Source organism: Orcinus orca, chromosome 4 (assembly GCF_937001465.1).
Source record: "Orcinus orca chromosome 4, mOrcOrc1.1, whole genome shotgun sequence".
Lineage (NCBI taxonomy): Eukaryota > Metazoa > Chordata > Mammalia > Artiodactyla > Delphinidae > Orcinus > Orcinus orca.
Genome location: NC_064562.1, coordinates 118262457 through 118276534, shown reverse-complemented (window position 1 = coordinate 118276534; position 14078 = coordinate 118262457). Strand labels below are relative to the sequence as shown.

Genomic DNA, 14078 nt, shown 5'->3' with positions numbered 1-14078 from the left:
CAGTAATTTGAGGAGATTTTAAGAGTGTTTTTCTTTAGGTGGAGAATCTTCTGTATTTTTTTAAATAATGATAAGGACGGCAATGATGATGGTGATGAGGATGATGGTGATGATGGTGATGGTGATGGTGATGGTGATGATGATGATGATGGTGATGATGATGATGGTGATGATGATGGTGATGATGATGATGGTGATGATGATGATGATGGTGATGATGGTGATGATGGTGATGATGATGATGGTGATGATGATGATGATGATAACATGAATTGTGATCAAGCTGATTGAGCCTTGAATTGCCAAGTTTGGTTTTATTCTGTGGGCAAAGTAAACACATCACTGACTTGAAATCCTTCCCACCTACCCGCCCCCAGTCTCTATGTTCCTCATTAAACTTGTCTTTGAGGGGACATTGCCCATCCAACCCAACCCTGAATAAGAACAAAGTTGTAGGAAGGAATGGCCAAGAAATAGTTTATTCTGAACAACGAACAAGGCTAACTTGAACAGAGCCAGGAAATCCAGCATCTTGAGCTACTTCCAGCTCCCGCCCCTAATTCATGAACTCAACCCAGTGAGGGGCCCTACGTGCTGCCAGGGTCACAGTGAAGAAAGAAGCAGCCCCGTTATTTCCTGGAGGGGACAGGATGGTGCCAACGGGAATCAACGAATGAAAAGTGTGCCTGACAAGTGGACACGTGGGCAACACCATCTAGAAATAGCCTGGGTTTGAAGGAGGAAAACAATAATCATTTCTTTCCTTTTTTCAAATAAAAATATAAAACCACATAATACATTAAAATGTCTCTTAAGAAATCTAAGAGGTGGCATTGACAGTCCCAAGGATTGATTTATGAGGTAAAAAGTGAAAGTCGGATGCAAAATAAAAACACAATTGAACTTTCAGAGGAACGTACAGATATCAGAGACTCCAGGATGAGAAGTTCAAAGAATCTTAAACACCAGGCTTGTTTCTACAGAGAACTGACTGCCAAATGAATGAAACAGGAAAGTTTCTTTAAATGATGCTGATGAGAATGCAGACCCAAACCGGCTACCATTCACAGAGTACCGTGTGCTGGGTATATCACACACAGGGTCTTTTTTTAACCCGAGGGTTAGTTTTATTATCCTCATTTTAGAACGAGGAAACTGACACTCAAGGGATTACGCGATTTGCCTGAGGTCTTCTGGTTAGTAAACAGCAGGGCTGGATTCTGGACACAGTCCTGGTTCCAAGTCCAAGCTGTATCCCCTATGCTACAGCATCTCCCACTTCAAAGACAAAGTGCTCCCTGAACAGACCATAAAGTAGTTTGCTCTTTGTGTGAGCCCACCGTCCTCCTACACTTTCTAACCACCTGTGCTTCCTAATTTATCAGGTGGAGCAGCCTCCTGGATGGCAGTTGGAGACCCTCTTTAAGACAATGCCGATGAGATGACATAACCCCTTTTCAGGAAAGAAAACTTGGAAGGGGACGGCGACTCAGAGTTCTGCTGTGGGACTGGGTTTTGGGAGGAACTCTGCTGATACTCTATAGGAGAGACTGATGGTCAGTGACTTGACCTTCTGAATGGGCATCTACGGGCCATCCCAGCACCAGGGGTGGGGTGGGAGTGGAGACCTACTGAAATTAAAGGTGGAGATGGTGGAAAGCCGTCTTAGAAGGTCAGAAAGACTGGCCTGACAGAGAAGGCAAAAGAAGACACTTCCGGCTTAGCTCCAGGATTCGGGAATGGTGTTTCCATAGGCTGGGCTAACACATCAGATGTTTGAGGGCTGCATTTTCGAAGGTACTGTCTTAAGAGTCAGGATGGACCGAATTGCAAAGTTGTGTTGGTCTAATTGCTTTGGGGGAGGGGAGTGCACTTCAAATATTAAGGTTTTATTTTGCCCATGTGAACAACTTTATAAAGGTTTTGCATGTCCGCTACCCAATTGGATTCTTTGAATAACCTTGTAATTAGAAGTGGGGCAGAGAGCTGTTTAACCCCTTTGGCAGATGTGGAAAACTGAGGCACAGAAAGGGCAAGGTTTGTCCACAGTCAAGCAGGTATCAGCCGGGCAGCTGGGACCAGAACCCAGGCTCCCCAGCTCCGAGCCCAGAGTTCCTTCTCTGCATCTGATGTTATTAGAGGTGAGGCAGGGACCATCGTGGCACAGAGAGGGGCTTTTGGTGGGCAGGGCAGAGGCGTGTGCAGTCCCGCTGGAAGCCACAGGTGGTGGCTTAGCTGCTGCAGCCGCGGGAACAGGCGTGAGCCAGAATGTTGTTGTTACACCCGTCCTGGAGCTTGCTCTGGGCCTGGCTCCCGGCTCGGCCTTCTGTGTCCAAGAGCTGGCCGCTCTGCCCTTGCTGCTTCCTCAGCCTGCAGACAAGCACAGCAGAGACCCAAGTTAGTGATGTGGAGCGGGGGATGTCCAGGGACACGGCTGGGAAAGCAGGGCGACCGAGGAGCCTGCATGTCACGCTGGCCTGGGGAAGCACAACCCCTGAGGGGGCGAGAATGCTGTGTCTGGAGCCTGGCAGGCTGGGATCCACACCCAGCTCAGGTGTGGATCTGAAGAGTTACTCAACACCCAGAACCTCGGTTTCTCTATCTGTAAAATGGAGATAGTAATACCTACATCACGGCTCCTTGTGAAGTCCACAGGAGATCATGTATATAATTTGCCTAAGTTGACACAGTAGGTAAAGGGGCGTGTCCCACACATTATTCGCGCATGTATGTGTAGTGAATGCCCACTGATGGACCAGTCACCATGCCAGGGAGCAGAGGAAACCCTGGCGAGCAAAGCAGTCAGGTTCTCTGTCCTCATCGAGCTTATCACCTGATGGGGAAGAGGAACAGTGATCAAATTGTCCCACAAAGAAATATCTGAACAGATGAGCACCCAGACTTACAAACCACCCTATGACAAACTGTGTTAAGGGAGCACAATTTTTTTTTTATGCTAACACATATATATAGAATTTAAGGGGAAAAAATGTCATGAAGAACCTAGGGGTAAGACAGGAATAAAGACACAGACCTACTAGAGAATGGACTTGAGGATATGGGGAGGGGGAAGGGTAAGCTGTGACAGAGAGAGTGGCATGGATATATATACACTACCAAACGTAAGGTAGATAGCTAGTGGGAAGCAGCTGCATAGCACAGGGAGATCAGCTCGGTGCTTTGTGACTGCCTGGAGGGGTGGGATAGGGAGGGTGGGAGGGAGGGAGACACAAGAGGGAAGAGATATGGGAACATATGTATATTTATAACTGATTCATTTTGTTGTAAAGCAGAAACTAACACACCATTGTAAAGCAATTATACTCCAAGAAAGATGTTAAAAAAATTTTTTTTTCTTGAAGTATAGTTGACTTACAATGTTGTGTTAGTTTCAGGTGTACAGCAGTGACTCAGCTATATGTCTATATGTATCTCTATCTATCTACCTATCTACTCTTTACATATTCTTTTCCATTATGGTTTATTACAGGATATGGAACATAGTTCCCTGTGCTATACAGTAGGACCTTGTTGTTTATTTTATTTATAGTAGTTTACAACTGCTAATCCCAAACTCCTAGTTTATTCCTCCTCCCTCCCTTCACCCTTTGGTAACCATAAGTTTGTCTTCTATGTCTGTGGGCCTGTCTCTGTTTTGTAAATTAGTTCATTTGTATCATATATTTTTAAAAAATTTATTTATTTTTGGCTGCGTTGGGTCTTCGTTGCTGTGCGCGGGCTTTCTCTAGTTGCGGCGAGCGGGGGCTACTCTTCATTGCGGTGCATGGACTTCTCATTGCGGTGGCTTCTCTCGTTGCGGAGCACGGGCTCTAGGCGCACGGGCTTCAGTAGTTGTGGCTCGCGGGCTCTAGAGCGCAGGCTTAGTAGTTGCAGCGCACGGGCTTAGTTGCTCTGCGGCATGTGGGATCTTTCCGGACCAGGGCTTGAACCCGTGTCACCTGCATTGGCAGGCGGACTCCCAACCACTACACCACCAGGGAAGCCCCTGTATCATATTTTAGATTTTGCATATAAGTGATATCGTATGGTATTTGTCTTTCTCTGACTTACTTCACTAAGTATGATAATCTCTAGGTTCATCCATGTTGTTGCAAATGGTATTATTTCATTCTTTTTTATGGCTGAGTAATATTCCATTGTATATATGTACCACATCTTCTTTATCCATTCATCTGTTGATGGACATTTAGGTTGCTTCCATGTCTTGGCTACTGTTAATAGTGCTGCACAAACATGGGGGTGCGTGTATCTTTTCGAATTAGAGTTTTCCCCAGATATATGCCCAGGAGTGGGATTGCTGTATCACATGGCAACACCATTTTTAGTTTTTGGTTTTTTTTTTTGCAGTACGCGGGCCTCTCACTGTTCTGGCCTCTCCCATTGCAGAGCACAGGCTCCAGACGCACAGGCTCAGCGGCCATGGCCCATGGGCCCAGCCGCTCCGCGGCATGTGGGATCTTCCCGGACCGGGGCACGAACCCTTGTCCCCTGCATCAGCAGGTGGACTCTCAACCACTGCGCCACCAGGGAAGCCCAACCTCCTGTCCTTTGTCTACTTGCAGGGACTAGGACCAGGTGCCCAGTGCCTCTGCCTCTGAGGTTTGCAGCCCTCCAGGTAGGACAACTGGGAAAGGTAGTCAGGATAAAATATATCATCCTAGTGGAGGAGGGCTCAGGGTCCAGAGGCCCAGAGGCACTGGATCTAGAGGCCAAAGTGAGCAGGGAGGGGAGAGCCTAGGATGAGGAAGGGAGGTGGTCAGACTTCCTCAGCAACGCTGGGATTGCCTGGCAATCTTGCTCCCCTGGCCCTTTATTCCCTCTCCTACATTCAGAGACTCTCAGACACCTCTGGAGAGAAAATCAAATCGGAACTAGGGAACACTCAAATGACTAAGAAATCTATGAGAGTGAAAGGGAAATCCTTTTACTTCCAAAGTAGGACATTGCTGTTTGGTTCACAATCTGTGAAGCCCCACAATTCTCTGGGTAAATTGCAAGATAAAGATGAATGCCATTAAGATTTTCTTTTAAATGCCTAAACATAGCATAGAAAGCATTACTATCTCTAGATTTCTGAACTTTCCTGATTATAACGCAAAATAAAGCTTCAAAGACTGCATAATAAAGAGTGGAGCAAAGGGATGAGACAGCCCTGATGAGGGAGAGATGGATTCTGAAATCTTGTGTAGATCAAGGAAGGCTTCCTGCAGGAGGCAGCCTTTGAGCTGGGCTTTAAGGATTGGTCTGGAATGTGTGAAGCTGGAGGGAGGGAGGGAGGAGATTTGAAATGAAGGGACACCAGTGAGGTAAGTCACGGAAAGTAAAAACAATACTGCATGGTGGACCAGAGTCCTTTCTGGAGCTGGATAGTTTCAGCCACTTCAGCTCCTCCTTCTGGCCAGAGCTATTTCAAGGAGTAGAACCAGGGGCTTCCCTGGTGGCGCAGCGGTTAAGAATCCACCTGCCAATGCAGGAGACACGGGTTCAAACTCTAGTCCGGGAAGATCCCACATGCCGTGGAGCAACTAAGCCCATGAGCCACAACTACTGAAGCCTGTGCGCCTAGAGCCCGTGCTCTGCAACAAGAGAAGCCACCGCAGTAAGAAGCCCGCGCACCGCAATGAAGAGTAGCCCCTGCTCACCGCAACTAGAGAAAGCCTGCGCACAGCAACGAAGACCCAACACAGCCAAAATAAAGGAATAAAATATATTTTTTAAAAAAGAGTAGAACCAGCTGTTTCAAGTCTCCCCTCCTCTATGGAGGGTCATAAGTGTTCATAAGAATACTATGACCATGGGCACTGGAGGCCTAGAGTGGCGTCTAAATGAGGTGTGAGTCATGTGCCTTGCAACTCACCACCAGGTGCAGTGTGAGACGAGAAGGCAGAATCCAGAAGGATGGACCCCTCTCTAGACATCCACCCATCCCTCCACGGGCTTACACAACTGGATTCGAATCTAGTTTTGGGAGGCTCCAAAGCCTGCATTCTTCCCACTACATCTGCATTCCCACCTACTACCAACCATTTAGCATCCAGCCACCATCCACCCACCCATTCACTTTCTATCCACCTATCCATATATTCATTCATTTGCTTACCCTACTCATCTACCCCATCCATCCAATCATCATCCATCCATATGTCCATCTGTCCCACCCCACCCCCACCTGTCCACCCCTACTCACCTAACTGACCTCCCCTTACTCACTTACTTATTCACCTACCCACCCATGTACCTCTATACAGATACCTATCTATTTACCTCAACCATTCATTATCCATCCATCCATCAATACATCCCTCCATCTACCCTTCTACTCATCATCCAAGTATCCACTTACCATCCATTTCACCTATTCACTATCCACCCATTCATTGATTCCCCCCATAGACCCCTATTTACCCATCCACCCACACAGCTACCTCCCATCACCTGTTCATCTAGTATCCATCCACCCGTCTATCCATCCATCCACCACCCTTCTGCCCATCCAGTCATCCATCTACTCCCATATTTCCATTCATCACTGCCACCCTCCCATCTGCTCAATGCCCACCCACCCATTCACTCCCCTATCCTTCCACTCATCCTTTTTACCAGCACTATCCGTGTGCCAGGTTCTATGTTCCAGGCTCACAGTTGAAGGGGTTGGGGAGCAGGACAAGAGAGCAAACAGTGAACATTCACTGTGATGAAGTCTTTGCTGGAAGGAAGCAGTATGGCTTGGCATTCAAGGCCTGGGTTTGGAGCCAGGCTGTCTGGTTCTATCCCTGGGTCTGCCACTTACTAGCCGTGTAACTTTTAGAGGCTAGATTCAAACCCACGGCTGTCTGTCTCCAAGACCCCTGCCCTTTCCACTGACTCTTATGCCTTTCAATCTGGATATGGAAGGAAGGTAGCATGGAATGATTTTTCCACACTCTGAAGGAATTAGAAAGTCTCAGTTTGCTCAAGTAGGAACCCACGAACCAAGACAATGATATGAAACCATATGGTTGGCCCCGAGAGCTCACTTCCACGACTAGCCCAGAGCCTAGTTATCTATAATTCAGGAGGAAACGAAAAAGGATTTTACGTATCTTACTAGACATAGCCCAAGTCTACGGACGCAGATTGCCTAGTTATCTCCATGATGGCAGGAACATTTCATTTTTTCAGCCACTTTATCAAATTAACTGTCAGCTTTGTGACCAGAATTCTGAGTGATGGATGTGAATGCTCTCGTCCCAAACTCAAGCATTAGATTCCAGAAGGAAGGGCTCTGTGACGGAGACCCTTGAGTAACAAGAACAGAACACATTAAAATTTGTAATAATTTGGGCTGGAGGCATTTTTCAAAGGCAAAGCACTACATAGGACTAAAATAAAATGGTTAGCCATCAAGTAATTTCAAATCAAGCTATTTCACACCCCGAGGATGGAATCAGTTTCATACCAACATTGATCTGCAGCTTCAAACCCTAGGCCTCCCGTTCCAGGGTGATGACCAGCTTTCCTTTGTGCTGTGTGCTTTAAAAATGGGAAACCTTTCAAGTGCCGTCACACCTATTCATGTCATTTCACTGGTTATATGTCTCCTGGACTGTGTGGAATTGTGGAGTGGCAGTGTGGCATGGTGGGAGAAGGCAGGATTTGGAGCTGTACAGAATTGGATCAGGATCCCACCTTTGCCGTGACTGGCTGAGGGGCCTGGGGGAACTTACCCAGCTTCCTGAAGCCTCTGTTTCCTTACCTGTAATATGGCCACAGCAGCACCTCTTGAAAGGAGAAGATGAACTAATGTGTAGTATCCATCTGCCCTGTAACAGGCACTTTATAAAGGGCAGCGATTTTTATGATGATGATTGCAGTGTGGGGACACCCCCATTTCACAGATGGAGAAACTGAGGATCAGTAAGTAAAGCTTAACTTCCTGCCACAGTTCTGATGAATGTCTCCCTGCAAGGAGGCCCCCACAGATGGTTCTGCAGGCCTCGTTCTGGGGGATCAAGGCTGAAGACCTGGAGAAGAGGAGGGTACTGGAAGGGGGTACACACAGAGTGGCTGAGAGTCAGGACCCAGAAATGGGTGAAACAGGACAATAGGCTCATGGGGAGGGAATCCAGCCCCACAAGTCATGGTGGGGTCCAGAGGGGCCTGTAAACCAGGGAAGGCTGGGCATGGAAATGGCAACTGGAACTGGGTCTCCAGCCTGGTTACTGGTCTCCCCTCCTCTGGGCAAGGGACACCGAAAGCCATCTGTGGCTGCACGGCAGCCGGCACAGCGACCAGCCTGGGGCTGGTGCACAGTCAATGTGTGTTGGAAGGCCGGGCGGGTGAATGCAGGGATAAATGCCCAGCCAGGTTTCCACCCCTCATCAGCAGCCTGTTTGCACAGGTTGGCAGGCTCTGTCTCAACACACCGAGGGGGGAAGGATGCCAGTCCCAATTAAATGGAGTAAAAGGATGTCTTAGCTGGACAAAAATTGGATGACCATTAGAACTGGCGAGCTCACAGCCCTCGTGGACAACAATTTGCACGAGTCAACATGCGTGGAGCATTTTCTCTTGTGGCCAAGGGAGTTGATAGGTTGTTATTTTGTGTGTATGCGTAAGAGTTCGTTAAAGAATTAAGGCAAAATGATGTTTGACATGGCACTTAATTGATACAGTACTGTATTGGTCTGATAATTCTATGCAAAATTAATATTACTAGCAAACACTTGGGCAGTACTGACTGATTGTGTAGGGGGGCTGTTAAGTGCTTAACATCTGTTAACTCACTGGTCTTTACAACAATCCTTCATATGGAGTAGGTTTTAATACCCCAGTTTACAGATGAGGAAACTGAGGCAGTAGTGTGAGACCCAAGGTCACAAAGCTAGCATGGATCAGGATTCAAAACCAGGCAGTCTGATTCCAGAGGCTGTGCTTGTAGCTGTTATGTACACTGCTTCTCTATGGTTAATAAAAACCAGAGTCGAAGTTACCAGAAAGTTCTGAAAGGGAACACTCCAAATCGAAGAATGGTTGTCTGTTTGGGGACAGGGGGTGGATACTGAAGAGAAGAAAGCAAACAGTCACCTGGTCTAATTGTTTGTACACTGCAAGAATCCCGCCTCTAGCATCCCTAGCAGAGAGCCAGCCAGTCTTAACCCAAACCCCACTGCCCACCTCTCAAGATAGGCCATTTCATGTGGGAACTGCTTAAATCCTTAGAAACTTTTCCTTCATATAGAATTTCAACTGAGAAATCTGCTGCCTGAGAGCTCCTCCCCGTTGGCCTTTGTTGTGCTTTCCGGAATTATTCAGCTGATTCTAATTTCTTTCTCATGGGACACTCCTTCAATTCTTAGAAGCCCCCTGGACCTCCATCATCCATCTTCCATTGTCCCCCAGGTCCACCCTGCCCCACTCCCTGCCTGCTCTCCAGCTTGGGAGTCCGACTTGTAGGAATTGTATCAAAAGCCCTCAAGCTCTTTGGGCTTCCAGCTGGGCTTGGCCCACGGGGAGCCCTGGCAGAAATCAGAAGGAGTAAGGGCAGTCAAGTTTGGGCATCAGGTCCCAGCCCCTTTCCTGCACTGTCACCTGGGGCTGCTGGGAACATTGGAAGGTCGCTGCTCCAATCAAGGTAGCCTTCTCCCTGGACGACCTCCCTCTCCTCCTCTCTGTCACCCACCGGGTGGGAACACCTTGCCTTCTCCGAAGCCCCAGTTCACTGCACAAGCTTCTATGACGCCCTTACAGCCACACCTTTGTAAAGTGTCCTTTGAAAATAAATTATCCTTGGAGTGTTTCCTCTGCAACTCTGACTGATACATGTTTCTGCTCTCCCATGAGGTGTCTCTTCCTTAAGTAAAAACTCAGTATAACTGGCTGTTCCGCTTTCAAACCTCATCACTTATTGGGAAGACCACCTTGTATGCAATACTTATCTCACAAATTCAGTAACAGCCTTTGGCCAGAAGCATTACAATTCTGTCTATTTTATCGGCTTTGCCTGAAGCAAAACCTATTTGAGGGAGTCTTAGGATGGCGTCAGCTGTGGCATGGGTGTGATATAGCAAATTGCAGGGGATTATTTTACTGAGCGTCCTCTCTATATACCCCTTTGCAAATGGATGAGCTCTGGGAAAATTGAAGGGATGGCAGCCCTGGTTTCTGAGTGATAGGGGTTGAGATTCGATGAGTTCATCCTCACTCAGCACCTCCTCATTTAATACCTACACCCACCCTTCCAGATAAGAATTAACAGCACCCATTCTGAGGGTGAGAAAAGGATGAGAGAGGATGAGGAACTGGTGGTAGGTCACACAGCTTTTCAGAGGGGAGCCCCGGCTCCTTCCCAGCTAAGTGATCCTCCCTATGCACTGGCACTAGTATATTTCTCTCTAGATTTAGAGGTGGGGCTGACCTTTTACATCTGAGCTGGCTTAAGGATGAGACTTGCTGGGTCCTCACTTCTGTCGGTTGGGGGCCTGATGGACAGGCAGCCACTAATGGTGTTCACCAAACATTCTGATTTGCCCCTCTCGGCACGTAGCAAGATTGCACCTCCTGGCTCCTCTGGGACTGGGTTCGGCCATGTGACCAGTTCTGGCCCATGAGTGTGAGTAGAAACGCTACCATCAGGCTGGAGCATTGCCGATGCAAGACCCTCCCGAAGTCTCTTTCCCTCTGTCAGTCTCACGGCCATGTTCCAGAGATGCTCCTTCAGTCTGCGTCCTGCAATGCTGGGGATGGTGACGTGGCAGCAGCACCCCCCAGCTAACCTGCCATGAACAGGAAACAGACCTTTGCTGTTGTAGGGAGTTTGGCCTCTTTGGGTTCAGAGAGGGGTTCTGGAGATTCAGACACTGGTCTGTGGGTGAATAATGGCCTCAGTCCAATTCTGGGCCAGAGAGTCACCATGGGAAAACCCTGGGGCTGCAGATTGAGATGAACTCTTTGACGGCCAAGGGACCTGAAATGGTGTCCACTTTGGGGCTGGTACTTCCATGCCTGGGCAGCCAGCTCTCCCTGTCCCCTATTCCCCCGTCCTATCCATGTACAGTTACCACGTTCTACCTGCCCAGAGGAAGGGAGGAGGTCAGACAGAAAGCCAAGAGGGACCACCTGCCATTTCTTTATTAACCTTCCCCAGACCTCAATATCTGTCACTCCCTATTCTTTCCTCTCTTGGGCTCTATTTACCCTACGCTATCGTCCTTACTTTCCAAGTGGAGTGGACCACCATCATTTTGCCTTTCTAGTGATTTTATAAATCTTACCTCCCTCTCACAGCTATTGATTGGCCTAAGGGCAGACACATGACCCAATCAGCACCAGTCAGGGTTCTCCAATGGCCAGCTTTGATTGGTCCAGGGACTAGCACCTGACCAATCAGAGTCATTCCCTGGGGTACTCGAATTTGAGGTCAGGAAAGCATTCTCCTTCTTGACTTTCCTCAACTCCCTGTTTTATCTACTTTCTTGAGTTTGGTGGCAGAGCTGGGAGACTCTGGAGCTCAGTGTGTAGAAAGAACTGGTTTACAGTAAAAGAAAATGACTTTGATGTGCAGAGAAAAACAAATCACTGGAAGAAGGAAGGAGTGAGTTCAGGCAAGGTTCCTGGCCCCCGTCCCAGTTACTTTGGGATCACATTGCATTCCAGCACTTCCTGTGGCTACATGAGTCCTGCAGTAAGTTTCCATTTCACTGAAGCTGTTTTCTTTTTGTTTTCATCCCTTGTAGCCATGGTAGTCTCAGAGAATTCACCATTTATGCTGGTATCTTCCTCTCTAGACTCCTAGAGCCACGATTTGTGTAGGTTAAGCCATGGGACTTAGGTATGTGTTTTTTAATATATATATACACACACATATAAACATATATACACATACATATATATATACATACACAAACACACACATATATATACACATCCCAATAAACCCCTTGTAAGTTGAAAATATCCTAAAAGTCAAAAATGCATTTAACATACCTAACCTACCGAACATCATAGCTTAGATCTTCCTACCTTAAACGTGCTCAGAGCTCAACATCATTAATCATTAGAGAAATGCAAATCAAAACTACAATGAGATGTCATCTCATACCAGTCAGAATGGACATCATCAAAAAATCTACAAACAACAAATGCTGGAGAGGGTGTGGAGAAAAGGTAGTCCTCTTACACTGTTGGTGGGAATGTCACCACCACCACCACCACCACCACCACCATCATTTATTCTAAAACAGAACATTAGGTCCTATTTATAATTTTCAAGTTTACACATAGCCTCATTTCATGTAAGGCCTATAAATATTGACATAACAAATTAGGGCACCTTTATATTAACAGCCTTTAATAAAGCCATTTAAAATTTGAAAAAAAAGAAAAATTAGGGTACCTCTCTTTTACTAGAGAAAACCGATTGAAGGGAAAGTAAAGATGGGTCTTTAAATGAGCTAAGTCTGAGCAGACCAGTAAGAGCACGTGCTTTACTGCTCGGGGCAACGGGCTTGTATACACTCGGGGCGATCTGTCAGGGTCTGCGTGTCTCCCTTGGCTGACTGAAAACCAACGCTCCTATCTTTTATTGGTTGAGATTGATATGTCAGTATCCGTCACCCTTTTCTACCTGGCTGAAATTTCCTTTGATGGAGAACCAAGTGAAATGGACAGAGGGCCCTGATTCCCGTGGGATTGCTTGATTTCGAGTTTTCATGAAATTTGAGTTTTCGAAAGAGCCCAGAATCCAGTGGATGGAAGAAGAGAGTTCAAGTCCTTCATCTTCCAATTAAGAGCTGCAAGAGCTTGGGAATAATTAATAATAATAATAAGTACCTCAGGAAAATGTGATGAGCAAGGATTAGAGCAATGGTTCTCCACTGGGGGTGATCTGTTTGCCAGGGAACATGTGGCAATGCCCGGGGTCATTTCTGGCATCACAGCTATGGAGGTGCTACTGATATCTAATGAATAAAGGTCACAGATTCTGCTAAACATACTACAATGCACAGGACTGTCCCCACATCAAAGAATTGAGGTCAATAGTCATCAAGTGTCAACAGAGCTGAGGTTGAGAAGCCCTGGATTAAAGGAACAGGATCTAAAACCATAAAATCATGTACAGTTACTGTTAATAATATTATTAAACATAACATGTGCAGTGTTCGATGTTTAAAATGTAATGTCTTCAAGGGCTCCAAAGGTAGCTTAAATGTGCTTTTAAATGTTTTTATTTCTTTAAGAGAGGAAGCAGATAGAAAATTCACCTCCTCAAACTCCTTTCGCACCAGGGGCTTTTTATCCTGCAAAACTTTGTCAAATGCTATTGAAAAGACCTTTTGGAAAAATCACCCCTGCTCGGATCTTTGGCCAAAATAGGACAAGCCCCACAGTGCACTTCTCAAACTAATGGAAGCTCAGCTGCCCAGGCCCTGGAAGCCCCGACCAGTCCCTGGAAGCAGATGCTCCACCTGGCTCAGTGGCCTTTTGCCAGCTGAGACCATTAACCAATAATAGCTGCATTTCCAGAAAATTAGGCAGTGCTAATTTTAATCTTGTTCCCTGTTTAGAAACTGAAGTCCAGAGAGGTCAGACCTAGGGCATCTCCTCCACGTTTTCACAGCGGCCTAAGAATGTTTGCATCCCGCCATCTCCCCTGCAGGCTTCAAGCATCCTGAGGACATGGTCCTGCTAGATCCACTTCCATGACCCCAAGTCTCAGGTCAGGATTATAATATATCTGTCAAAGGGCTGAATGAGAACCTTCTATGGGAGCTGCCACAGTAGATGCCCGGCCCGTGTCCCCTTGGCACTTCGTGCCTATGACAGCTTCCTCATCCCACGGAGGGAGGGGAGCTTTTTCTCTCTCCAAGAGTTTTTTCTAGTTGAGGAAGCGCACTTGGCCCATGCAAGAGGTAGGTAGTTATGCTGGGGCGGTTAGAGCCTTCAGCAGTATTCTTCCACCCACGAGGGCTCGAAGTTGCAGGTGAATGATCCAGGGCAAAGGAGAAAGAGGGCTGGAAGGTTTGCAGTGTGTTTGGCTGTTAGCATAACTGACGCCATCTTGGGCCTGTTCATTTCCT

At 47.0% G+C, this 14078-nt stretch overlaps 1 protein-coding gene across 1 annotated transcript in view; it reads right to left on the bottom strand.

Annotated features, from left to right (window-relative positions):
• Nucleotides 1-462: 462 nt before the first annotated feature.
• STK32B (serine/threonine kinase 32B) overlaps nt 463-14078 on the bottom strand; it is a 353263-nt gene continuing 339647 nt past the window's right edge. Inside the window, exon 12 of the mRNA XM_004269626.4 lies at nt 463-2370. Within this exon, the coding sequence (XP_004269674.1) occupies nt 2232-2370 (139 nt within the window). The 3' untranslated portion in view covers nt 463-2231. The remainder of the gene's footprint in view (nt 2371-14078) is intronic.